Here is a 27,304-nt window from a genome sequence, read left to right on the forward strand (position 1 = left end):
CACTCTACCTGCATTTACAACGCACTGAAACCGGTTCACACAAGCAACCCGGTTTATTATTCATCACCACGTCCAGTGTTACTTTAATGTGCCTTTATGTGGCTATGCAGCTCACGAATTCACATCCAGTCGATGTGAACATCCTCTTTCAAGACAAAGTGGTAGCGCCCCTAGACAAGCAGCGCAAGCCAAATATTTGACAAACTAGCAATCGTTGGCTAGCCAGCTAGGAGTTAAAATAATTCAACGATTAGGAAAAAAAAATACATTTCCTTACACTTGATCCACTCACGTTTATGTTACGGGTTTAGGTTATCGCGTAGAGAAGATGTCAACCCCAGCAAGACGACGTTTAATGAGAGATTTTAAACGGTAAGCGAGAGGAAAACAACAGAGAAGTAGCTGCGGCTAACGTTAGCAACCTCCGGCTAGCTTGTTAGCGTTAGCCGACACGGATTTTTAGACTACAACACCGTCAGATAATAATTAATACTAACATATACACACGGGCTGCTTGCGGGGTGTGTTTGGTCTTTGGTGAGTGTAGCTTCTGATCATTTTCGGGTGGTATTAAACTAATGACCGGTGAGCTATTGACAGGTAACGATGATCGTTAACGGAACTGGTAACTTAGCGAGGCAGCCGGGAGTAGTAACGCCGATGCGGCGCGTCTTCCTGCTCGCCTTTTGTCCAGATTACAGTCAAGGTGTCGCACTACTGCGATTTATTAGCGTGTGTAACATTGAACAGTTAACGGCTCCGTTTTCTGTGTGATTTGTATCTGGCTCAGTTCAGGTGAAGTTCACAGCCAGATGAAAGGTTTGGGAGTATCTGCGTTACTCTGATCATGGGAGCTCCTGTCCCTGGTTCTTGATAGATCACGGTCTAAGCCTGGGGATAAGCACCCATCTGCCATGCAGTCACCGGTACACTCTCAGCTCATGGCACATGGTTTCTTCATCCTCTGTATATGACAGAGTCCAACATCTAACCCCGGTTGGCACACTTACAAAATCAATAATCACAGTAGTTTTTGACTGTAGCAGGTTGTCAATTTGAACTCTGGTTGACCAGTCCACCACAGACACTTATGGTATGATTGCAGCCAGTGTGCTACAAAAACCAATCAGATAAATAATTAGTATTGTTGTAACATTTGTATGATGTACATCCTGGTAAAGTGTCTCTAATCGGGCAGTCTGCAAACTCAGATTAAGCTCAAGTCTTGTTTCCTGTTCAAGTTAAATGTGATATGCTCTAATATGCTCTAATATGTCTAATATTACCTGTGCTTTTACTGTATATGTTAGGCTGCAAGAGGATCCTCCAGCTGGAGTTAGTGGTGCCCCATCAGAAAACAATATCATGGTATGGAACGCTGTCATTTTTGGGTAAGTTAAGTCGATATGGTAATAAACTACAGCTGAATGGTGGTTTTAGGCATTCCTGTAGGTCACTTTGTAGACATACTCACTGCTTGATGTTAATTAAATGAAAGATAAAGCTTTAGTTGATGTGAGTGTGAAAAGTTCATTGACATGCTATGTGTTACCTCTCTTTTTAGCCCAGAGGGAACACCTTTTGAAGATGGTAAGTCCTTTCTGAAGCTCTTTACATGCAAATCATTTAGATTCACAAACATGTTATGACATGAATCCAGCAAATGTTCATGATGAATGTAAGCATTGAATTCTGGGCGTCTGTGTAGTTACGAGCAGTTTTCAGATGGTGCCTCGAAATTCAATCAGGTCAGACTTTATAACTATTTATCAGGTTTCCTACATGGATCAGATGGAGTCTATGTTATTTAATCAGCTTTAGTTGTTAACCTGTAACTTACTGCACTGGACTTTGACAAAGTGTCCTACAAAACCAAGAATGACACTAGTTATCCAAGAAGGCAATCCTTTGACTTGACCTTGCACCTGATCACTTAGTTGGCAGCTGAGTTAAAAAAATCAACACTGTAGACTCTGACAAATTGATATTTGCATAATGTAGTTAGCTGCATTACGATAAAGCATTGTTTTTCCTATGTTTACTTCCAGGAACCTTCAAACTTACCATTGAATTCACAGAGGAATATCCAAATAAACCTCCAACAGTGCGATTTGTCTCCAAAATGTTTCATCCAAATGGTATGTACTTCACTGCAAGGGCTGGATAAGGACACTAACATTTTGAATTTCACTTCGACAGCAGCGTTTAAAAAATGTAACATAAAATGAACGAGATCTGACTTGTTATATTCCACACTCTCTTTGGCAGTGTACGCAGATGGCAGCATATGCTTAGATATACTTCAGAATCGTTGGAGTCCAACGTATGATGTCTCCTCAATCTTAACTTCAATACAGGTAATCCAGCACAATTTTCAAGTGTCAAGTCATTTATTTATTTATTTATTTTACACATGATGACTTTATCACATAGCGAATCCGCTGACATGCTCTGTTGTATATTTAGTCTTTACTGGACGAGCCAAACCCAAACAGTCCAGCCAACAGCCAAGCAGCCCAGCTGTACCAGGAAAACAAGCGGGAGTACGAGAAGAGGGTTTCTGCTATTGTTGAACAGAGTTGGCGTGACTGTTGACCCCTGTTATTGTTCGAGTATGAACAGTGTCCAGCCCGGAATCAAGAAACCACCGATCAAGAAAACAACTGATCTCACAGAAATAAAAATGACACATCTTAAAATCTTTCTCAGTATATTTGTCCCATAACTGTTGCTAAGTTTGTATGCTGTTGTGTTTGTGGCATTCACTCCTGCCGAATGCTATTGTTGGGCAATAGCGTATGTTTGTTAAAAGTTAATGTACCTTGTTATATCTGGGTTACTTGCTACATGCCCCGACTCTTTTCTTTAAAAAAAAAACAAAAAAAACAGGCAATAGCCAGTCTCTCAGTTGTCACTTTTCTACTTGTTTATTTATGAAGTAAACCGGTCGGATCATACAGTGACAGTTAACTAGATGTGCTTGCTGTGTGGTTTGCTGCGTAGATAGACAGTTCATATCTACAAAAAAAAAAAAAGACGACAAAACTGTTCATGGGTGTTTCTCCTTTTGTTTAAGTGGCCTCTGTCTCCTTTGAGTTCTGTTTCTTTTTGCCCTTGGAAAGCCTTTCACAGGGGGGTAGAAAAATTAACCTGGCATGGACATCCATCCCTCTAATAAGTTGTGAACTCAACGGATGCTTTTGGGGTTCATTATTCTCAGATATACTTGTCAAGCCTTCTGATTTTAAAAATGTTAGATATTGGTGAATAGATATTCAACACAGAAACAAGATATTTAGTCGCCTCTTTGGGCACTTCACTTTGTTTCATCCACAGAGTTTCATAATGCTGGCATTCAAAGGCTGTGTGAGAACATTTCTATGCTATTTTACAATCTTACAAATCAGCTGTCATAATCCGCTGATTATACTGTTTAAAACAGGATGGTGTCTGTTTTCATATTATAAAACTTTGCACTGGTAACCCATGTAACAAACTGTACATTTTCTTGTAAATAAAATAAATATACAAAAGCTCGCATTGTCGCGTTGAGACTTGCAATACAAAAAAAAAATATATCCATCTTAATGAAGTTCAGCCTGTTGATGGTCATCAGTTTTAATTTATTCAGTTATTACAGCTGTGAAAACAAGCAGACAAGTTAACTGTACTCACAAACCAACACATCTGACATTTAACAAAGATCACAGCTTTGATTTTCTGATCACAGATGCAGCTTGTACTTGTAGAATGATCTCTGGGTGTTGAACGAGCAAACGACATTGCAGGTATTGCTGAATAGAGACGTGTCACTACAGTGAGACAGGTACACCTAGCTACAGTTCGATGTTAATGCCTCTCCAATCCTTTGTCGGTCAACTGTCTACAATGTTCACAAACGAGCAGTGAAAAGCTGCATATTCTGCCAGGTTCCTTAAATAGCCAGAAAATAAAATTAAAATAAAAAAGTGAATCTTGGTGACAAAAACCTCTTAAAGCCATTTTTTCACAAAGTAACTGGAGCATCATTAGGACATGACAACACAAAGCGGTGAACACAAAGTTGTGCAAAAGTGAAACAAAGATGTGGAATGGCAGGAGACAAAAGACATTATCCTAAAACCCTGCTAAAGCTAAAGTACATGGCAAAGGAATGCAGAAACCACAGGTGAAGGATTCTCATTTATTAATGTGTGTTTTAAGTCTGTCACGCAAGTATAAACAGCAGTTACACTTGAGTGTGATTAGTTCTGAAGTCCAAACAATGATTTGTCTTTTTTTGTTGTTGTTGCTCTGCATGCAAATTAGTGAGAGGCCTGAGGTTTCACAAGCTCATATCGTCCCACCTGTCCTTCCTGTAAAAGCTGACCAATGAGCTGGTCTTTGTGTACTTTGCGACTGACAACAAGGAACCGTTGCCGTCCCTGTCCGTACGACTTGCTCCGTAGGCCGTATTTCTGAGATATCTGGTGGATCTGCTTGCGTTCGTCATTGGTGAGGTCAGTGGAGAAGCGAAGATCGTCCTGACGGTCTGAACTGGCGTAGTTACGAATGATGTCCTCAATGTCACGTTTTCTGAGCTGGTTGCCAGTTTTGTCCGTGTCCATACCCAACCCCTCTCTGGAAAACTGCTCCTTCACTCTGATCGGCTCTGCGATGCCTTCCCCATCTCGGCCCAGACCACCTCCTTTCCAGCCCATCTTGCGGAGCAGCTGGTTTCCGATGTTGTCTTCTTTAATCTCCTGCCTGGTGGCCTCCTCGCCGGAGCGAGCCAGGATTTGGGATCGGGATATGGCGTCGCTGTGACCCTCTTTTCTCAGGTTGGATTTGACCACAGCCTGCGTCTGTCTCAAGGTGGCTAAGGCCTCCTCTGCTGCAATGTGCTTTACTATTTTCTTGGGCCCAATCCCTGCTGCCACATACTGTCCTTCCAAGTAAACTTCACACCTCCAGCGATGATCAGGCAGAACCGTGAACTTGTAATCAGCAGTCACTTTATTAAACTGAGCGGTGTCATTAATAATACAGATTGCGTTGTCAGAGTTCTCCAGGATGACCAACTCGCTCAGATGCTTCTTTTTGCCGACCTGTTGCCCAAAGCGTCCACCACAGTCGGACTGATTATTTCCTCTAGAGTACTGTGACTGTTGCTGATGTTGCTGTTGATGCTGCTGCTGTTCTTGCTGCTGCTGCTGTTGTTGTTGTTGTCGTTGTGCCTGGTTCATGCGAAGTTTCCTCACTGCCTCTTCGGCGGCTGCGTGCTTTGAGCTCTTTTTAGTTCCTGTCGCTTGTGCCACCAGCTCATCCTGCACGAAGACGCTGCACAGCCATGCGCTGCCGTTGGGAAGCTGGGGGAGCTGGTCGAACTTGTAGTCTATCTTCATGCGATTAAAAGCCGCAGAATTGTTCAGTATGCAGATGGCGTCGTGAGCATTGTCCATGACCACAAACTCTGTCCAGTGCTTCCGCTTGTCCGGCTCGTATTGGCCCTTAGAACTGGGTGTGGGTTTGTCCTCTGGGTTGCGAAGTGCAGGTAAAAAGGCAGGAGTCGGGCCGTGCATCTGACACACAACTATGTCATTGACTATGGAGTGTCTGTATTTGCGCTGCACCACACGAACCTCGACTGGTTTCAGGAAGAGTTTTACTGCCTGCTCAGATGCCCGGTCCCTCGCTCCATTTTTACTCCCAGAGTATCCAGTAGCAAGATACACACCCTGACATCTCAGTTCACAGGCGTAACCATCTGTCGGTACTTTCCTATTCTTCGGTAGGTCAGCCTGAGGAATATCCTTTAGGTTGACATAAATATACTCAGGATTAGTCTTGCAGGACTGAATGCTGCGGCTCAACATGAAATTATAGTTTGGCGACTCGCTTCCAGTCATGTACATAGGGTCCCTAAAAGCAACAGCCAAGGCGGACTCTACGTTGGCAATCAGCCTTTGCTTCTCATCTAACGTTGACTGAGATACAGGAAGAGGTTGCGATGAAGAGCCCGACTGAGAAGTGGTGGGACTGCTCCTGCCCGGGCTGTTGTACACTCTGCAGAACGGCCTGCTCGAGGATAGCCGGTCCTGATGGCTGTACCCTAAACCCTGACGTCCTGAATCCCAGCCTCCTGATCTACTCCCTCCCCCATATCCGTTGTATCTGTGGGGCTGAGAATAGGAATCTGAATTTCGAGAGGTGGAGGCTTCATACTTGGTCATGTAGTCCTGCTGTGTTTTTGCCATGAAGTTTGAAGTGGACCCACGTCCTCCATAACCCAACCCACTTGTGCTACCCGAAAAAATCTCTCTGTCTCTCTCTCGGTCTCTGTCTCTATGGGAACCCCAAGAGTCAGAACTGTATGACGGCACTCTGTCAAAAGCAGGCCTCAGGGAGGAGGAGCCCTGCGCTCTGCTGGTGCTGCTGTAGGAAGAGTGCTCAGAGTCCCACTGTCTCGTACCGTACGAGTCACTCCTCCTGCGCTCCTTATCGTTCTCCTTCTCATCAGCGCCACTTCCTCCGCTGCTTCCACCGCTGACAAAGTGCACAGGCTCGAATCGAGGTCTGGAACCAAATTTTGACACAGGCATTTTCCTCATGGGCTCGTCTCCTGTGGAAAAACATGACACATGTTAGAATACCGTGAGAGGATGTCTCATCTGACTGAGGGCACTTACAGATGAATCAGTCATTATCTTAGACAGGCACAACAGGGATGATGTGAAGTCCCATGAAACTGGTTTAAAAGTGTCAGATAAAGGGAGAAGTCTGGCAATCGTCTGTAATTTGATTATTGTTAACAAATCCCTTTAAGCCTACAATGAATTGGTCCTGCTTTCGAATATTATTAGCCTGATACAGCTTAATTGCTCTGTGCCACAGAGCTCTATTGTTGCCCAAAAGCTGCTAGAAACACATGAGTGTGACAGACGGCTGCACTGGGTGACACGTTATTTCCTCCACTGTCCTGCTGCCTAAAATACTTTATCGTGCATCAAACCTGCCGCTGAAAATACTCCCCAAAAATTGCCTCAACTAAAAAAGAGTAGGACTAAATACTCCTGTAATGTTTGCCTCGAACAGCAGTGCCCAATTTTTAAAAGCACATGTACTTTATATTTGTGGATTGCCAAGTTTAATGTGTCGGATCGAGTTCTCAAACTGTGATACAAATACCACTTGTGGTGCATGACTTTCCTGTACTTGGTAGTACCTGGTAGTTCTTTTTTTTCCCCCGAATTAGATAAAATAATTTGAAACATATCAAACCATCTACAATGAAATTAAACTCAAATATAATTAAAAATAAGTTTTGCATTCCCTGAAACATCTTGTTTTTATATCAGCCTGACGCGTAGACACGTTTGGTCATGTATTGCGCACGTACATCCATGATTAGTTCAAATGTGACATGGGATAGTAAGCAGCGGTTAACCTTTTAAAAACGGTGCAACCATGGCTCCAAACAGGAAATATTAGGAAGAGAAGTGAAGGATCAGGGGAACCTCTTTAACACCAAATGAGCTGTGGTTCTGCTCAACATATATAATCTTCTTCTTAGGAATAAACCTGCTTCTTGCATGAACTGTCTGTAGCTGATGGGGGGTCAGTCTACGCTGCTGCACTTAAATGTCTGTCAACATAGAGTTTTTATTTTTTATTTTATACGTGGTGTAAAAAGTTTGAGAAACACTCAACGCTCGCTCAACTTTGCATACGTCTAAAGAGCAGCAGTAGTTAAATAGATTTAATATTTTGTGTCACGATGGTGTTGGCAGATGTTTAATCCAGATCAACACTCACTGCCATCAGAAGAAGTAGCTCTCTTTTTTGCTTCAGAACTAGGACTTGGGTCAAAGGAGGGCATTTCGCCAGTGCAAGTCCCTTCTGCCATCACCAGCACGGTCCAAATCAAATCCAGGCCATACCTGTTAATGAGGTCAAAAGATGCAAAGTTAGACATCACGTGAATGAATGAATGAATGAATGAATGAAACATACAAACACAACATGTGGACATAACGAGTAAACACTCCATGCTGCCTTACAGAGGCTCAAACCACACTAACAAGCAGCAGTGTGCAGCATGCAGGGACCGAAACACACACATAAAACACCGTGTCACAATAATAAACATTTCACGTGTGGGATGTTTGGGTAGAGCTACATTTAGTGCCATGGCACGGCCTGCACAGAGTGACGCAGTAGGCCAGCAGGGTGCATCTCTCACATGAAGACGTCTTTATTTCACGTTTGAACGTGCCACTCGTTTGGCTGCGTCACATCCTCACCTTAAGGTGTAGCCTTTGGTCCGATGTGTGTCTCTGTCTCTGTCCTTCAGCTGAGTGAGACACGGTGCGTGTGCTTTTAAAACGAGCAGCCGGCTGTTGTCACTGTGCTAGCCTCTGTTAGCTCAGCTAGCGTCGGCTAGTCGGCTAGCTGCGCTAATAAATATTTATATATTTATAAATCTGTCTGTGAGACTCAGAGAAACACGGACACGTAGCTTTGTTTCCTTTCCGAGAGTGGCTAGTTGAAAACACAGCGCCAAACCGCTCCCCGGAGCTCCAACATACCCCTTCACACAGCTAGCAGGAAGCATCCATTTTCTGCTCCAGCTACAGGGGGAATCATGGCGCCTGGCTGACACCGCACCGGACCACAATGCTGTGCGGCCGCTCCCGGTGCGTGTGCGCTTGTTTTGGTATTCACGCACGTCCCGCCCGCTCACTGCTGATGCTGCTTCAACGCGTGAGCAGTTTGTTGTTGTTGCACATTTAGTATTTGTTCATCATGTGTTTTTGAACTGCACACTGTGTCTGTTAAAGGAAAAACTTTAACTTACTCACCTCAATTTTAAGTTCTTCTTCAAATAATTATAAAAATTAAATCATTTTAAAGGTCCAGTGTGTAGAATTTAGTTGCATCTAGCTGCATTGCAGTCTCCTCACATCTACCTACTGTAAAGCAAAAACAACACCTGACAGTCCATGTCTAGAGTATTTATTTTTTGTCTGTTCAGGGCTACCGTAGAAACACAAGTGTTTCAACATGGCAGTCTCCATGAAAGAGGACCCCACCCACCTCCCACTGTAGATATAAAAAGGATCATTTTTAAGTAGCAAAAATAAACATATATTTTATTTTCTGGTAATTAAACATGCATGGAAACACAGTTATTAATGTTATATTCAATGACTTATTCTGAAAATAAAGGCCCCAGATTTTACACACTGCACCTTTAAATTAAGACTTTAATGATTCCACATAGAAGTTGTCACAGCAGCTCATATACATCACTGATCTATAGATCACTTTTATTCGCCAGGTATGTGTACACACACAAGGAATTTGACTCTGGTTACACTTTGCTCTTTTAGTACAAATCAAACATAAATAGACACAGAGGATTTGACAGGTAAACATAGGCATAAACATAAACAAGAATGTATATATATATATATATATATAGATATTAATATATCTGTATGTATAGACAAGGGAAAAAAAACTTTTTTTTACACTGAATGGGAATGTGCAATTAAATGGTGCAATGGATAGTGCAAGGATGAAGTTACATAAATAATTTGCAATTTACAGATGTTATACAGGTGATGTTTCTGACATTTTGAGTCCGGTTTTAGCTGTTCATCATAGAGACAGCCTGAGTGGAAAATCCTAAGGGAGATTCAAGCATCCTCTAGCAGCACGAGACACGTTTAACATACATTAAAAATTAACCTATAACACAGTAAACATACATTAAATGTATGTATGCATACATTAAACATGTGCAGAAAAATGAAAAGATGCTGTCTGTGATGACCCTCCTGTACTCCTGCTCATTTCCTTTTGATACATGTTCAATGATGGCTGTATCATCAGAGAACTTCTGGAGGTGGCAGTTGTCATCTAAAGTCTAAAGTCTGATGTGTACAGGGTAAAGAGAAAAGGAAAAAGCACCATACCATGTGGGGCCCGCCTGCTGCGAACCACCAGATCAGATTACTTCCTATCTGGTTTTATTTCTCTTCTTCAAAACAACCCAGCATAAATGAGATTTCTTTATCCACTTAGCATTCTCTTTTGTTCATTTCATTAAACTTATACTTTTTTAACTTACTGATATTCTTCATAATTTTATTTTAGTTGACTTCTAATTTTTAAGTTAAAAAGTTTTTCAGTAAAACAATATCACTTTTGCAATATCCACAATCTAGGTTGCAGTCACTTTTGAAATGTCCTGTAAAGTATAACCAGACTTGAAAAAGCAGATTCATTTCTCTATTTGCATCATTAAAACACAATATTGCATCAAAACTCAAACTCAGTTGTTTTGTTTAAAACCAGTCACCCAAGGAAGAGCCACGAGAAGTAATTCAACCTAACCACCTCATTCAAGTGTTTGGTTGCATTTCCAGTGGTGGAAGAAGTGTTCAGATACTTTACTTAAAGTGTAAAAATAGTCTGCTACATGTAAAACTTCTATATTCACAACACCGGTGTAGGCGAGCAAGACATTTAATTTGCAAAGTAAGTGACTATAGCTGCCAAACAAAAGCTTCTGTCCACATCATGTAGAGTCTAATAATAAGCGTAGAGATAATATGTTAGACAGATGTGTTTTTTATTGCACTACATTTTGTATTATGCAGCCCAGGCTTAAGAGTCATAACCCTAACCCTCTTAGGTCCCATTTTATTGTGCTAATGTGAATGCTGTAAATGAATTATGTGTGTTTTTATGTGACTGTGTGTTAACTACTCTGTGCTGCCATTTTGGACAGGAAATGATGTATCTAAAGAGACCTCCTTGTTAAATAAAGTTTAAATACATACATAAAAGAAATACTTCATGATACAGGAGTGAGAATGAACGTGTCTAATACTTGTCATACTCATTGCAAGCCCATAAAAACAACAATTTTAGGGGCTTACAATGAGCTTTAAACACTGTAAATGAAAAACAAAGGCTTTAAACGTTTGGATCATATTTTTTTATTGAAAATGTACATCAATGGAATCAAACTAAATTAAGATACTGAATAATTTGTAGTGTGGGAAAGTTTTTGACTACAAGAGGTGATGACTGATACTAGAAAAATGTATGGCATTATCTGACACCAAAATGTTACTTTACACTCAGAGTCACGTCCAAAGATCATAGATAATAAACAACAAGTCTCCACTTCAATACACAAAATATATCCTTATAAATTATATAAATGCACGAGTATTTTTCTTTTAATACTCCTATCTGGGATTCAGTTCAACTCCACCTTATACTAATATTTGGCAAAAAAAAGGGAGCTGAAATCATTAGGACAGAGCAAATATACATTAATAATATGCATCATTTGAAGAAAAACAGCGATGAAGTTGAAATAGACTGCAAAACTGAGTTATTAGGGGATAAAACAAGCAAAGATCACAGCGGTAATGAAATAAAAAGATGCATGCAAAATATAGAATAGGCTGAATATTAAAGCACAATGTGTAATAATCAAAAGGCCATGACATGTGACCTCCATGGTATTCTACAGTGACATGTAAACATGGGCACCTTCAAATGAAGTGCCAAGTAGAAAATATTGCTTTGGCTTTTGCATGATCGTGACTCAATTAAGTTTTTTGTCTATTTCTTCTTGATGTTTGGAGAACCTGAAAGAAGCAGTTTTTGTCTTTTTAAACTGAACTAGATTGAAGAAAACAACATGATTAAGTCATAATACCATATAAACGCATTACACACAGTGCATTAAGTGCTTCTGTCCTTGATGAGTTCATTTTTAATCAGCAAGCCTTGATGTTTCAGTAGCATTTTATTCCTTTTTTTCACTTCATACTAAGAGTCCTATTGAAAAGATGAGTGCATAGTGCAGGTCATTGCTATTTTATTTCAAGTAAAGATCAAATAAAGATTTCACCTGTAAGTCCTGTAAATGAGTAAACCCTAACTGATGACTTCTATTAATGACAAAAGTGTCCTTATATACATTTAAGACATAATAGCAGATTTAAACTGTGCCCGGTTCCCAACCTGCCTGGGTTTAGAGCTTCATTAGGTGTTCAGAAATACCATGCGAGTCAACATAAGGCCATATTCAACAAAAAGGAGATGCGATGGGAGGGAGAATAAAAAACAGGGTTCAAACAGCGAGAAAAACAGGAAGAGGTAAAGGGTGCTTAGTTCTTGCTGAAGCTGCAATCCCCTCTTCAGGTGGTCAAGACAGATTAAAAGAAGCTAAAGAGACAAAGAGAAAGAAAGCAGGCCGTTAGAGAGGTTGCAAAGCAGAAACGCTTACAAGAATCAAGCTTTAGATTCAGAAACGCATCTGATATCAGGTAGAAAATGGATTTCGGTTTTCATGAATACAAAAGTCAGGTGGTAAAATCTCTGTCTTTGAAACAATACACAAAATCGTGAGTTTATATTGTGCCCATTGATGATGCTGCAGTGAATGAAGTGTTACAATTCCACACGGTTGTCTCGTGAATGTGAATACTATCCAAACATGACAATAAATGAACAAGTGAGCATGTAATCTCCATCACAACAGAAGCAGGGAAATGTGTTAATCACAGCAAAAACAGTACACGTATAAACATAAGCAGAGGCAGTGAAGCAAGAATTAGGTTGCGGACGGTGAGGTTAGAGCTGCAGTGAAACACAGATACATATTAATCAATATTATAGCAGAGCAGGTAATGATTAAAAAAACCCTGTAGGATGGGGTCCACAAAGCCTCTGGTCACATTTGAGGTACTCAAGTACCCACAAAGGCTGGTCTCTTAGCAAAGCTTGAGGGCTGAGGACCTACTCAGTGCAGAGCCAGGGATTACTGCAAAGGAAAGTGAAACCACACAGACCAGTGAGCTGAGGATTAGGGAGGGAAGAATGGCTCTTCTCTTGATGTATTATGAGCCTGGTATCATGTGGAATCAAAGGGGGTTTATGCAGCAGTGTCTTCAATCATCTTCAAGACACTTTCTTCTTTCATAAAACAATAAAAGGAACCTTGAACTGGTGAAAAAACAAAGAATATCTGAGTGGTCTCTGTGAATCTGAGCACAAAGAGATAAACATACCTGAATACTTTAAACAGATCAGAAGCAACAATAAATTTGAACTTTTATAAGTTAACCAAAGCTGAGAGAGAGTTGTCCTATTTATAATTACAGGAATGTGTGTAGGCGCCAACATTTATTCACTAAAATGCTTCATCGTCCAAATGGAGCATTCCCACTTTCCCCATTTGAGGTCATTAAACTTTCATCAAATCCAAATTTACAGCAATATTTGTGATACACAATGATTTTGGCCACAGTTGTAATATTTGGTGAAAAATTGGCCTTTATTTTCTTTTTAATATAGTATTTCTTTTATGCGTTAACACTGATACAAACAGCACTGGTCCCTGCAGGACAACGGACATCATGATGATTGACTTTTAAATGTGCCTTCATAATAAGTAAAATAAAAAAGAAAGTTACAATTGCACTGACGACATAATATATATTTTTAACAAAAACATCACATTTGTGTATAAAAAAAAAAAAGTGCAAATGTGAAAGCTAAGACAAGTATGCACATAACACATGACGATGAATGAGGTATGGGAGAAGTGGCAAAGAGATTAGGCTCACAACTACTCATGCATCAGGCTAAAATGAAACAGCATCAGCAAAGGGACGTAAATACCAAAACGTGTTCAATCTCTAATTCAATTCTGTGTATATGACGGGGGTAATACTCAAAGTTCTATTTGTTAAGAATTGTATGAAATAATCCCTCTTTTGATTTAATTTATGTCTTTTCTTCTGCAATAGTCATTCTCTAACTGTATTATATCATTTTCATTGTCTGTGGCAGGGTCCGCCTTTCCTGAGGTGTTTTCACATGCACAAGAGATTAGCAGGAAATGATGCGTGTGTGTGTGTAATCCAGCATTAATGTGATTTTATCACATGGATATCAACGTCACCGTTTACAGTTCACTCTCCTACAGCCACATCAGTTACTGCAACGAAAGCAGTGAACTGGCAAACAGCAGTCACAAGAAGTGCGACGTAATCGTCAACATAATTAGTACTAAAAGTTTTTTTTTTTAAGCGTTTTTCTGATTGAGGGGTTCGTTTTGAGAATAAATTCAGATTGAGATTGCACATGACATGATGAAAATAGGCCAATATGAGTTGACTTGGCTGCAACACTTGTGTAAGTGTGTGTGTGGTGTTAAACGGCACTTGCCACAACCAGCTGCAGATGTTGGCAAACACTGAACAGCACTGAAATCGTACTGATTCTGACTTTAAACTAATAAACTATAACTAATAAAGCTAAACCCCGAACCAGTAACATGTTTAGAATCTCATGGTAACACTGCTGTCACATCAGCTTGAACGCATACATACTTAGGCCCCGCTGTCTGATGCACGTTTCACTTTATGTTTCAATACAATTCTGCCCATCACAACGGTAGTCATGTCTGTTAATAATAAAAAAAAGCTCACTCCATCATGCAAAGAGTCACTAAATATAAAAACAAACATGGAATGCATTTTTTTTGTAAAAAAAAAAAAAAAAGACAAACTGAATAATTGCTTGTACAAACCGTTTAATAGACAAGCATCATTCAGCAAAACAAAAGTGATGTCAAACTGATAGCAATGCCCAGCGTCTTCCAGAGAGCAGTGGGGGCATGTGGAGGGTTGCATTATGGGGTGAGGGTGAGGATGGGGAAGGGGGTACTGTAAAGGATGATGGGGTGGAAACTCATTCACAGCAGGATGGCCACAAGGGAGCACTTTTTCTACAGGAATCCTATGCTGGAAATGAAAGAGAAGGGCTGTTATTGCTTTCTTTGTGGTTAAAACATCATCACGACACACACACACACACACACACACACACTGTTTCACATCGGTGACATCACATCAACATTAGTGATAAGATGGCATTTAGATGAGATCATGCGAGTGTACAGAGGTTAGGGTGCAAGTACTGCGGTCTACTCCTTCGAATCAAGCAAATACATGTTTTATTCTTTTGAGGGTTTTTTTTAGAGATTTAAACAACGTGTCTTATTGTCATCTTCCTCCTCCCCATCAGACAGCTGCTTGTTTTCATATACTTTAGTTTACAGATTACAAGACAGATGTCTTCATTCACTTCCACCTCCCCTCAACAACAGCTCTCTCTCTCGCTCTCTGTGGATTTGGCTTTTGTATCCACTCAAGAGAGATGGGGGTCGTCATATGGCTGTGAGATCAACAAAATGTCATCTCTGTGGACGGAGATGAGCCCAGAGGCTGTTTGCTGCTCTGGCGTGACCTGTTAGTCTCAGCTCAGCCTTGAATGGCTCTTTTGTGCTATGGGCCATGTGAGGAAGGAACTTGGGAGAGCCATGATAAAGGAGGCTGTTGTGGGTTAAGGGAGGCAGATGGGGCAGTACATCAAATGGGTGTGTGGGGATCTAATAAACTGGTTGTTTTAGTAGCTGGCACAGGGATGGTAAACACTGCCAGCTCAAGGATATGATTGATGCAGATGTTACCAATGATATACCGTAGGCTTGCAACGCTCATATGTGAATCTAATTCATACATGTAATAAATTCAAATGTTTTCTAGCCAATCTATGATTCCTCTTTTATGTTTTTCATATTTTTTTACTTTGGTGGTGGTGTAACTCAAGAAGGGAGTCTTACCAGAAAAGGAGCCCCATGCAGCATGCAGCAAGTGTGGGAGGAGTTAACTGGAAAACATTATGGATGCAACATAGGTGACACATGCACTCACAGGACAGATTCACATCTACACAACAAGCATTGATCAATAACTGTGTCTGCCGGGAACTGAAGAGGACTTAATCCTGAAGGTTAAACACAATGAAACAAACTATTATCCTTGTTGACGCTCTCTAGTCTCGGTTTTAAATCAGTGACGCGCAGACAGAAGCTAAAGTGGCACAGGTGGCGCCTCTTTGGAAGAGAGATTTTCCAGGCAGAGCTCGCAAAAGAGAAGAAGTGGCTGTGAAGAAAAGAAATTAACGGGGGAGGAAAATAAAGCAACGAGAACCTTCTCAGTGCAAGTGTCTTCTTCCTTTTCTAACAGGCACGGCGTCTCATCAGCTTCAACACAAAACCAGGAGTTGGTTACCAACAATATCAACAGCAACACTTCAGCCGCACTTGAACACATCTGCTTCGAAACACGGCGTCGTGCACTCATGATTTAATCAAGCTATTGATAAAAACTGTCGGGGGGAACAACAGAATTAATGTCAAATATATCAAGAAGAGATTATCTGAGAAATTCATACTGTAGATTCATTAAAACCAGATGAGTGCGGCGACTGCAGAGCTGCTTTTCGAAGTCAGAGGAACTCTTAATTGTTAACAGAGCTGCAATAAAGTGATTTCATAAATCGGCTTTGTTTGAGATATGCAGTGTGGTGATTTCTGGCTGTCATCAAACTATGCTGACAGTTGGCAACTTTTCAGGACGGCTAGTCGTTTTCACAAGTCGTTCCTCCACATTCCACATTGGTGATAAATTATGAATTCTGGTCAGCTCTCAACATATCCCCTGTTATTATATGGAGGACAAACTGGAGCATTCATGGGCCTGAGTGAGAGCCCGACAGACCTTTAACAACTGTGCACATTCAGTTACACAAATATCAGGTGGATTATTAATGAGTGGTGACAGAGAGACTGCTAAGCGCTTGATGATATTAGTGCTACAGACCATAATTAAGTTCTGTACACAGCATTTGTTCACAAAGTGTAATAAATGCTCAAACAGTGAACATTTTTGTCAGGATACAGCTAAAGTACAATGAAAGGACACAGCAGGCTTCACCGCAGCCGCTCACATATTGGCAGTGGGATTCATGTATTCATATGCAGCATAAATCTTGAAGGCAGTTCTCTGAACAGAGGCCATAAACTGATTTGGCAAACGATCAACATCCCGGAATGTCAGTGTAATAATGTGGCTTTGTTCCTCCCGGGTTCATAGTATCCAGACTTTTCCAGTGCTTATATAACTGGAGGTGATCTCCTGCACCTCATATGTAAGGACAGATGTAAGGAAGGCACGGGAAGAGAACAATACTTACTTTTTCCTCTCTTTGTCCCTCTTGAGTGTGGTGGAGCCCCCTGCCTGCTGGGCTTGGTTCTGCAAGAGCTCTGCGGCAGTCTTTTTCTGTTTGAACATGTTGAGCTCGTCGTCCAGGGACTTCTTCTTGTCCTCCAGTTTCTTCTTCTCGTCCTGGTGGAGCTTCTTCAAACGGTCGAACTTCTCGTGCAGCTATGCGGCGGAGAGAAAACAAACAACACGTCGTGTTATTTTAGACGAGAGCTGAGGTTTCGGGATAGGGAAGGATCCAAGTTTAAAGACGATACCTCTTTCTCTGCTTCTTTGAGCTCAGCCTCCTTCTCTTTGACTCTTTGGACAAACATTTGCCTCATTTCTTCTTCTTTCTTCTGCAGCTCACCCATGAACTCGTTTCTCTTGGCTTCATAAGTTTCCTGAAGACTGGCGGAGGGAAAAAAGGACAGAGCAGATAAATATTAATCTCAGAAACCTTACACTTGACTATGCAGCAACAACACACCACATGCAGAAACAAACTGAGAGCAGAAAAATCCTCCAGTCCGCTACCTGAAGGGCTTGCTGTCCGGGTCTGTGTCCTTAAAGCCCATCTCCTCCAGTTTGCAGCGGCGGTAGAGCTCGTAATGACGTGTGTGAGTTTGCTCTCGCAGGTCCTCCATGTTCACTCTGATCAGCATTTCTCGCAATTTGACGAAGTCACAGTGATTCTCATTTTCCACTGAGGGAGACACACCATAGTGACACGTAAACTCAACTCATCAGATGGCATCCCATTTATTATACACTATTATGTAATATGAGATAAGTGCAATAAATAAATAATGTGTCACAGTGTTTCACAGAGTCCGTCCAATAACAGTACGAGTTCAAAACAGTAATAGTGTTCATGTCCTATTTGTTGGCCTGTCTATTGATCGTTTTTTACTGGATTGAGCCGAGCACCACACTCCCACAGACCACGTGACATGATGCGAGTACACATGCTGTGTGTGCCAAACAGACCCAATGTCAGGTAAGGCCTGTGGACAGAAATATTATACAGCGCAGTCAGTAAAAGATGAGCACAGCGATCTGTTTTTCATTGTTTTGGTGGAAATCCAGCACATTGAATTTCAAATGAAACAATGGCTGTGAGGGTAAAATGCTGACTTTCAGCTTTAGGGATGTTTGAGGGCGTTTACATCATTTGTTGGCTAAACAGTGTAGAAATCTAGAAAGCTGTATTTACCCTGCGGTGCTGTTGTGTGTATAAAAAAGGGGATACGATTTCTACACGTCATGGATGTGGGCGTAAACTGCATGAAATTATTGCCAAAGCAAACAAGTTATTTCTTAAGAAAAAGTGCCAACCACTCTGATCTAGTTTTGCCCTGTTTGCATCATTATAAAGTAAAATTTAAATAACATTTACTACATTCAGTTAATCAAAGAAATAATATACAGATTCATCAATAATGAAAACAATAAGCTACAGCCTATAAGCCAACCCAAAAACCTGTCCACATCCTTTAAGCCGTGATAGACCTACTCATAATAACACCATATAGTTGAAAGCTGCACAGTAGGAGGCACATTTTTAAAGATACACCTGTGAGCTAAAAGAAGAATTGTGACTGCTATCTATTTATCTATTTTGGATTGATCAAGTAAGTCCGAAAATAATGCAATAAAAGCATCATCAATGACTCAAAATGTCTGAATCTGTTTGAGCCGCAGCTCCAACATAAAGTGTCAGAGATGGTGCTGCTAAATGAGGTTATGTAACCGGTTATCAACTAGTTTGCAGCAGCTGTTAGAGCTGAGGAGGAATATGAGGGGAGGGGGAGTAGCTGCAGCGGCTCTGACGAGAGGGGCCGTGCTCTCATTTCCTGTGCAGGATGTGACCCAGGCTTACCCTGCACCGTCCCCCAGGGGTACTGCCGGGCCTTGACCATCTTGTTCCCAATCTTCACTTCCTCCGTGCTTCCTACCACGGCAAATGGCAAATGGCTCTGTGGAGCAGAGGGGGGGAAAAAAAAGCATTGTTGGTATACAGCCAAACACACCTGAGAGCTCTCCTTAAACCACCATGTATCACATTTTATTACTCAGAAATCCTGAAGTATTACTGCAACTATTTCAAGCATACATTTGGTACAGGACAAAACCTACACAGAGCTCAGGATGTATTTCTGTCTACTTACATAACATCACTATTAAGGGCCAATTTTAACAGTCACCAAGGAACAGCTCTGACATGAGGATGTATGGCCTTTTATTAGACCAGACTCGTGGTCAGACTGTACCAAAACAGTCCGGAGGCAGCCGTCTAACACAATCAGTTAGGGAGCGTTAAGGCATTTGCACAGATCAGACCTCATAAACAGCTAAGTGAGCCTAGGCTCATCTGTCAGTGAGCGCAGGCCCTTTCCCACACTGCAGCCTTCCTGCAGAGTGAGCTGGCTGATTGTGCTGCTCTGAACACACTCCTCCCTGCATGAGGCGGCTTCCTGACAGCCTGAGCAGACACAGACGATGCCTGTCCTGATTCTGCGTCACATGTTGTTAACGCCGGTAAACGCATAACAGAACATGTTAGACAGGACAAGAAATGCATTGCGGAAAAGCACCACGGCCTTACACATCATCTGTAGTACTATACTCTCTGTAAAAGCACGTCATGTAGACAGGTGTGAGCCTTACGTTCATGGTGGAGTTGATTTCTGCCACGGACTCGTCATCAGTGGGGAACTGATAGATCTGCACGCCGTTGCTGACCAGCTCGCTGGTGATTTTGATTTTGAATTTGGCCAGCTCGCTTTTGGAGATGGCGTCGGACTTGGCGATGATTGGGATAATGTTGACCTGCAGCGAAATGAGAAATGACACGATGACAAGGTGCAGACCATTCTTTCTGATATGCAGCTAAATATAGCGCCACTTATGAATCGTCTGTCTCTGACAAACTTTTCCTCAGCACCTTTTATGCAGTCTAAATTTGGAAAAGGTGTATTTTTAAAAAAGGTTAAACACATTGCAAACCAAATTATTCTGCTCTTTTAGAAGCAGAAAGAAACATTCAGGTCTAGTAACAGAATAAAATAGACCAATACATACTTCTTTTATACCTCTTCCAGACACTAGTTGCCCAGGATTGTAATAGTAACTTAAAATGCAATTTTATAAAGATAAGCTGAATAATCTCTTAATAATTTCAACACATTACAATACCTCTATAGGTCCAGGTTCTTTTGTGTATTGCAGACAGTTATACATTCTTAAGCACAGAAGTATAAATAGTAAATGCAGCGAAGCAAGCAGCAGTCTTCCATCTCCTGCTCCAGATCACTTAAAAGCTCTCCAAACATGGTGTTAACAGTCAGACTCAATTGATTCCAATAACATTTATGGTATCCATGTTAACCAAACAGAAAAAGAAATACAGAGTGATGGGGGGGAAGGGAGAGCAGCAGCAGGGTCGTTCTCATATATGCACTCACAACTGAGATTTTTCACTCCCCCGCAGCTATTTCCTACGTGCCCTGTCGCCTACACAATCCCAAATTATTTGCTCTCCAACTGAGGCCCCCCCTTTAACTCACAGCGAGGCATGTTCAGGGTCATGTGAACAAAAACACTTGACTGTACCCGGGTACTTGCTCAAAGACACTTCAGCAGAGTGCAGGGTTTGAACGCGCCTCCCTAGGTGAATGTATAAACAGAGGAGGCTCTGCCTTTGCATGACGCTGTTGTGAGCACTTGCCAAAGGGCTCAGCTGCTCTGGCAAACACTGAGCAGACTCTTTGTACAAAAGCCAGGAGGTCCATGCAAATAAGCTACCGTGGAGAAAAAAAACGAGGCAGCGGTCGCTGAGCTGACTGCGTTTCACAGTTGACCTACACCGACGCCGTAACCACACCAAATGCAGATGGCCTGGAAAAGGTTTATGACCCATGACTAGATATATCAAATGCTGCAAACAGTGATACAGTGCCAAAGGATTTACCTACAGTGAGTCTATCCATGTTTACAGGCGTTATGTAACAGTTATTCTTTAAAATTGTTCTGCTACAGTGCAACTCTCCTTCACACTGATCGCCAAAAATAAAAATACAGACACCAACGACCATTAAATAAGCAAATAAACTGTATGATGCTCTTCTATTACAAGAGCCAATAAACCACAACAGCGCTAACTTAAATCGATCTGATGGAAAACACCCACCCACCCTTCAACCACAACCAATTCTGAAGTGACGCTCACCTTGCTATCAAGTTTCTTCATGGTCACCAAGTCCAGAGATTTGAGCGAGTGTCCCGTGGGGGCGATGAAGTACAGGCAAGCGTGGATGCGGGTGTCGTGGTAGCTGTGTAGCGTGCGCTTGATTTTCAGCTCCTCCTGTAGATATGCTTCAAACTGGGCGTCAATGAACTCCACGATGGACTTGTAGCTGTCACAAAAAGGGAGAGACATGGAAGATTTTTTTTTTTGGCCTTTTCAAGCTTTTTATTTGATAGAGACAGCTGAAGAGTGACAGGAATGCAGGGAGAGAGAGAGAGAGAGATGGGGAATGACATGTGGGAAAGAGACACAGGTCGGATTCAAACCCTGGGCTTCTGCAGCAAGGACTGAGCCTTCGCACATGGGGGCGGCTGCTCTACCAACTGAGCTAAACACCGCCTCAGACATGGAAGACATTTAATGATATTAGAAGTAAGAGTGTATAAAAAGTGCTGCAATACTGGCTGGATATGGATACACTGTGCCCTTTAAGGGTGATTTATTTAATTTGGTTAAAACAAACTCTGGTGCGTTTGCCAAGTTTGGGCTGGTGTGAAAGCTGTCAAACAAACCCCGGTGCAGACCAAACAACCGGAATAAGACCACTTGAAAATGACGGTCTCTGCCCGCTTCCAAGCAGACTCTGGTGTAATATCTTTGTACCGACCACAGGATTTTATGATAGATATATTTAGCACGAAAAAAAGCAGAACAACTAATGAATCCATTTGCCGATCGTGCAACGAAACCCAGGAAGCAATCTCATCCACCTGTAAGCTTTATGCAAATCATTCGGTAACCACACGCTTGTACGACAGCTCAGATATACTGTTGCTAATAATATTCACTATTAACATGCTATACTGTTGAAGTAAAATGTCACACCTCATATTGTAAGCTCAGGTTTCATGGAGCTTGTGCTCCATGATATTTACACTTGGTCAGTCATGTGAGAAATGCAACTTCCTGAGGAGCATCCGTTTGAGAGGGTTTAACTACCAAATGTTCAGTGTTCTTCTAATTCTTTCAGGATTACGTGTATATCTGAGACGGAACATGCATAGAAAATGGACCCCATGCATTGAGGACTACAGGAAGCTTCAGAAGCATCCCCCCCCATTGCAGCACACAAACAAACAGCTTGTGTACACACTGCTGGTTATTTCCTGTGGCAGTTCACATGACTAGGACTATGTGCTTGTGTAAATTGCAGTAAATCCATGTTATTTCCTCTATAATTGCCAATGGTGATACTGAGCAAAGTGTAAAACCTGAAAACAACCGCAGCCTTCCCATAACACAGAGCTTACTCACCCTAAATATACCTCAGGAACAGTGACAGCAATTACACCGTGGTTGTTGAGCTTTGTAACAATATCTCACATTTGATTAAATGCTACCAAACTGTGTTCTACAGCAGCTAAACGCCAGAAAAAAGCCTTAGTGCTGTGCCAGGAAAGAAAGCACCAACGTCTGATTTCTGTTTTTAAAAACCTGATACTATGAAACTAGTTGATTCCACATCCTGAGGGTACGTTTGCAGGATCATGACTGAATGAAACCTGAGCTCTGAAGAGCCCCAGAGCTCTCCCAGAGCCATTGTTTGTCAGGAATGTTGTGTTTACAATCACAAGTGTGGATTTCTGCTTTTGCTCACAAAGACAGACAAAAGAAAATAAAAAATAAAAGTATAAAAAACAGTTTGCTGAGATGAGACATGACAACTTTACCTGTCTTCTTTATTGATCTGGTCTCCAAAGCCCACAGTGTTGACGACTGTGAGTTTGAGGCGCACGTTACTCTCCTGGAGTTCATAGGTGTTTGACTTGAGCGTGACTCCTGGCTGGTTGTGCTGGGTGGGCTCGCCCTCAAACTTGGTGTTGAACAGCGTGTCCATCAGGGTGGACTTCCCCAGACCCGTCTCACCTGACAATACAAAGAAGATGTTCGTATCATATTACTGGGTTTCTACAAACTATGATCATGTGGATCACGATTACAACATTTAAATCAGTTAGGTCTTTTCCTTCCCAACTGTCCTCTTCCCCTCCACTTACATGGTAATGATTTGATACTGCATACTGCTAGACCAGCAGAAATGTATATTATTTTTGTATTTGTCAGCCTCTGCTACTGCCTATTTAGTGGAGGTAAAGAAGAAAGCCCAAAAAGTCGATAGGAGATGGATTAAATGTGACATTTTGAAGACGCGAACGATATATATATAGATATATAATTTTGAAGTGACTGCTTGTTTGCTGATGTATTCTGACATCCATTTACTGTTAGAGGCTGTCGGATGACTCAGATACAGAGCTCCCTCTGTTAGAAATTCTATTTTTATTCATCACAGCCTGACCTACAGTCTAAGCCCATTTCTGCAGGATATCTCGCTATGTTCTAAATGTCCAATCGTTCCCACAGAACACAAAGTAACAGATGCAATCAGGGTGCCCGTTTGTGAGCTCTGTAAAGTCACTATAGAGACGTCTGTCATGCTGAAGGTAATTTGGCATCTTGTTTGAAGAAACCGAATGGCAAACTGAAGGACTGTAACCAAATCTCCTGAAAACAAAGTGCAAAATAAAAACCCTGTTGTCAATCATCTTTGAGCCCGATGGAACGATTATTCTCCACTTCTGGATGACCTCTTTGGAATTTTAGACCACAATCAAATTAGAACAAAACAAAGATCACATGCCTTTGCCTCAAGCAACGCTCGTACTACTGTGAAATGTTCAACTCGTGAGTTACACAACAGCACTTACAGTTAGTCTCCTGCATCAGCTTTGCTTCCATATTTCTGAATGTTTGTCTAAATATTTAGGAATCCTGGTTGTAACAGCACCAGTATAAAATAACGCTGAAATGATTTAAATGACAAAAACCACATAATTGTTGGCCTTTTCCTCTTTTTACTCCTACACAAATATAACTGGACTCCACAAAATAGCAGAGTGGTTTTCAGCTGGGAGGCGAGTCAAAACCATGCCACTAAAAATGGCCACCCAGCATCATGAGAAATTCATAAAAACATAGATATAGATCGTATTAATGTAATTAGACAGCAATTGATCACAGAAATCGATCGTACACAAGGTCTTACAGAAACAGAAACTGTCAATGTTTGCTCCTGCTCTCTAACAGGGAGTCAAACATTAACAACTGGAAAAAAATGATCACCAACAGAAATCTGATCTACAAAATGTCAGAAATATAAAACTCAGAGCTTGATTTTTTTTTTAAAAAGTGTGCACAACACATTTATGTGTGTGTGCCTTCAAACTGTGTTCTAAATTTAGAAACTGTAATGGAAAAAAAGAGGAAGAAAATATTGCCAACCAACAAGTTACACGTTTCCATTGCAGCCTGTGGATGAAACAAGATGATCCTGACTAGCAGGAACTCTCAGACTGTGTAAACGAGTCTTAAAAATGACCATAGAGTTGAATCAACACCTCCCTAAAACAGCTTCAACACAAGCTGAACTTCATCTGCTCTATAAAGCTCAGGTTTATTGCAGGGATGCTGTATTCAATTGGATAGATTCATTTTAGCCGGGTGCACCTAACAAACTAGAAACTGGGTGTTTGTGAATAATTCTTGCACTTTATGAAGCTGAAGAGTCTTATCTGAATCTCGTTACTCATCATGGTATCCAATGCTGACTGCTACAAAGGAATCTAAGCGGGTCAAACACTGAGCACTCTGCATCTTGACGTCAATGAAGCGGCCTTAAGGAGGAGCTAGGAAAATCATTTTCACGCATGATACACTCACCAACACAGAGGATGTTGAAGCAGAAGCCGTGGTTGACAGACTTGTTGACCAGCTGGTCAGGCATGCTGTCAAAGCCAACATGGCCTGCCAGAGGGACAGCACGAGCGCCTTCACCCTATAAACAAAGAAAAACAAAAAGTCACATGCCTGTCAATCAATGCCCACATTAGTTAAGGCTTTTGATCCTCTCTAACACGCCGTAATTAACATCTACATCGCAATAATTGTCGTCTTGTGGCGCAGGAACATAAATATTACCAAATCCAACGGCGAACTCTCTGTGTCTCCACCACAGTCGATCATGTTTGTCTTTCAGCGTGACTTCAGGTACAATGTAGCTCACTTCCTGTTTCCTGAGCTGCAACTTTCTTCCCGCAGACGAGACAGTTACAAACCCCAAATGTACATATAAGGAAAGGCACTGTTGTTCGTGTCTAGACACGCGTGAAAACAAGAGCTTTGACAATAAATATATAATCTAAAAAGCTGTATAGCATTAGAAAAGTAAAAAAATAAGAGTGCATTTAATATATATTATTGTATAATGTGTGTTTCTGTGTCGTCACTTTCACTCAAACGTTTTAAACTCCCTATTTCTGGCTGCTTTCACGTCCATTCACTCCACTATTGGTACGCAGTCTATCTGCGAATCAGACTGGCACAAAACACCAAAGTGTAAAAGCACTGTTACATGTGTGTGGGGGCGTGTGGCTGCTGCTGCTGAGCATCTCCATTTCTGCGAATCTCATTTCTGCAGCCTACATCTCCATTATGGAGGCACAGGAAAGCAAAGAATTTTGATTATACGGCAAAGCGAGAGCTCCTAACCGTCGTAACCTCAGCTAACCAGCCATTATGTGGCCTGACATAACACAACGTTGCTTTCCAGCGTGGCTGCGGCCTTCGAGAGGAAAACATTCCGTCTGAGGGGTTCGATTTAAAATAGCTGAGACGAGATTGATCGAACTCGGACAGTTGTGGATTATTTGGATTGTTGAAACCGGGGTTTAAACAGCTGAGGGAGTATTTGTAAAACTGGGGGGGTGGGGGGGGTAAAATGTCACTGGACAAACATCATTTCCTCTTCAGCTGCAAGTGCAACATTCCTGAAACCATTCCTGCTTGTTAAGGATAGTCACAGCCAAGTTACACACAGCGGATTTTCATTCATTGAGCCGCAGAGGGATATCAAACTGCAAAAACCTTTGCTATTCTGAGCTCTCTCTCTCTCTCTCTCTGGATCTAGTGGCTTCATTTTTTCCTCCCTCCCTCCCTCCCTCCACCAAACAAAAACCAGGCAAACTTTACACTCGCTGTTCAAATTGCAGGCCTTAAATGTCTATAAACAGCCAAACAGCCAGGGTCGGTTGTGTCCATATTTCCTATGAACCATCAGACAACGCCCGGCTGAAAGTTAACGGGACATAACGTGAAAAAAAAAAAAAAAAAAAAACATAACGGAAATGAACACCGGAGCTGTGCTGAAATCGGGGCGTTTAGAATGAATGGCCTACCATAGGATGGCTGTACAATAGGTTTTTATTTTTTTTTAAAAACATGAGCTGATGCCACCACAGTATGTTGGATATGTCACAGCCTCCGCGTCATTTGAAATGTTATTTTAGACGAAAATGACACTGGGGTGAGAATATTATAACAGAAAGCTACGACTGAGCAACCATCGGGCCTTCATTTAAAAATCAGTAAAATATCAAGAAATATATAGTCAGATTTCTAATAGCTAATAGTAATTACATGTCCCTTTGTTTGGCGGCGTTAGCCTGATTTTAGACTGAATATAACCGCGAAAAAACAGATGATGATTTCCAACCGTTAGCCAGCCTAACGTTAACCCAATCCACATTACACCACCGTAAAAACGGATTTTTGACACTTCTGAGGCTGGCGAACACACTGCGAAAGGTTAGAGTTCACACAGACAACGGCATAATGAGTTAAACAAAAAACAAAAAAAGGCTACTCACCGCTTGCCTCGCTATCTCAGTTGACGCCATAGTCGTAGCTGTTAGCCGGAGGACGAAACCTCTGCTGCTCTCTGTGTTTGGCGAAGCGAGCTGCACCGCTCAGCTTACACTGCAAGGCAGGCCTGCTGGGAACGTACCACTGTTTCAACGAGCTATTTTTAAAGGCA

General features: G+C 41.6%; 3 protein-coding genes across 8 annotated transcripts; 1 reads left to right on the forward strand and 2 right to left on the reverse strand.

The window, feature by feature from the left end:
- Positions 1-162: 162 nt before the first annotated feature.
- Positions 163-3,035, forward strand: LOC104919877 (ubiquitin-conjugating enzyme E2 A). Its single transcript, XM_010731991.3, has 6 exons — positions 163-372; positions 1,311-1,391; positions 1,565-1,590; positions 2,049-2,138; positions 2,269-2,357; positions 2,467-3,035. The coding sequence occupies exons 1-6, from the start codon at positions 329-331 to the stop codon at positions 2,593-2,595; spliced, it is 459 nt and encodes a 152-aa protein (XP_010730293.1). The 5' UTR covers positions 163-328; the 3' UTR covers positions 2,596-3,035.
- On the reverse strand, positions 2,879-8,690 carry nkrf (NFKB repressing factor). The gene is made up of 3 exons (XM_019260734.2): positions 8,283-8,690; positions 7,795-7,919; positions 2,879-6,601 (listed from the first exon to the last, which is right to left on the reverse strand). The coding sequence occupies exons 2-3, from the start codon at positions 7,883-7,885 to the stop codon at positions 4,305-4,307; spliced, it is 2,388 nt and encodes a 795-aa protein (XP_019116279.1). The 5' UTR covers positions 7,886-7,919; positions 8,283-8,690; the 3' UTR covers positions 2,879-4,304.
- A 2,279-nt stretch (positions 8,691-10,969) lies between these two features.
- septin6 (septin 6) lies at positions 10,970-27,262 on the reverse strand. Of its 6 annotated transcripts, none has more exons than XM_027286772.1 (11): positions 25,411-25,531; positions 25,153-25,267; positions 23,103-23,298; positions 21,355-21,541; positions 19,794-19,955; positions 19,006-19,102; positions 17,661-17,829; positions 17,402-17,534; positions 17,116-17,306; positions 16,071-16,123; positions 13,327-14,819 (listed from the first exon to the last, which is right to left on the reverse strand). In XM_027286772.1, exons 1-10 carry the CDS (start codon positions 25,453-25,455, stop codon positions 16,120-16,122), a joined length of 1,299 nt encoding a protein of 432 aa, XP_027142573.1. In that variant the 5' UTR covers positions 25,456-25,531; the 3' UTR covers positions 13,327-14,819; positions 16,071-16,119. The 6 variants fall into 6 exon arrangements, with proteins under 6 accessions (XP_027142509.1, XP_027142387.1, XP_027142481.1 ...); XM_027286739.1 differs by lacking the exon at positions 16,071-16,123 and adding an exon at positions 15,701-15,747 and having other exon boundaries at positions 25,411-25,530; XM_027286708.1 differs by lacking the exons at positions 13,327-14,819; positions 16,071-16,123 and adding an exon at positions 10,970-12,234.
- Between the last annotated feature and the right edge of the window lie 42 nt (positions 27,263-27,304).

This window comes from Larimichthys crocea, chromosome I (assembly GCF_000972845.2).
Source record: "Larimichthys crocea isolate SSNF chromosome I, L_crocea_2.0, whole genome shotgun sequence".
NCBI classification, from domain to species: Eukaryota; Metazoa; Chordata; class Actinopteri; family Sciaenidae; genus Larimichthys; species Larimichthys crocea.

Excerpts from the sequence above, each read along its gene's own strand:
- LOC104919877 (XM_010731991.3), top strand. The coding sequence starts at position 329 with ATGTCAACCCCAGCAAGACGACGTTTAATGAGAGATTTTAAACG. Across the intron at positions 373-1,310 it reads TTAATGAGAGATTTTAAACG|GCTGCAAGAGGATCCTCCAG; the intron begins GTAAGCGAGAGG and ends TGTATATGTTAG. Across the intron at positions 2,139-2,268 it reads CAAAATGTTTCATCCAAATG|TGTACGCAGATGGCAGCATA; the intron begins GTATGTACTTCA and ends TCTCTTTGGCAG.
- nkrf (XM_019260734.2), bottom strand. The coding sequence starts at position 7,885 with ATGGCAGAAGGGACTTGCACTGGCGAAATGCCCTCCTTTGACCCAAGT. Across the intron at positions 6,602-7,794 it reads AGCTACTTCTTCTGATGGCA|GAGACGAGCCCATGAGGAAA; the intron begins GTGAGTGTTGAT and ends GTTTTTCCACAG.
- septin6 (XM_027286586.1), bottom strand. The coding sequence starts at position 25,455 with ATGATCGACTGTGGTGGAGACACAGAGAGTTCGCCGTTGGATTTG. Across the intron at positions 19,956-21,354 it reads TGAAGAAACTTGATAGCAAG|GTCAACATTATCCCAATCAT; the intron begins GTGAGCGTCACT and ends ATTTCGCTGCAG. Across the intron at positions 17,535-17,660 it reads CCGGACAGCAAGCCCTTCAG|TCTTCAGGAAACTTATGAAG; the intron begins GTAGCGGACTGG and ends TCCCTCCGCCAG.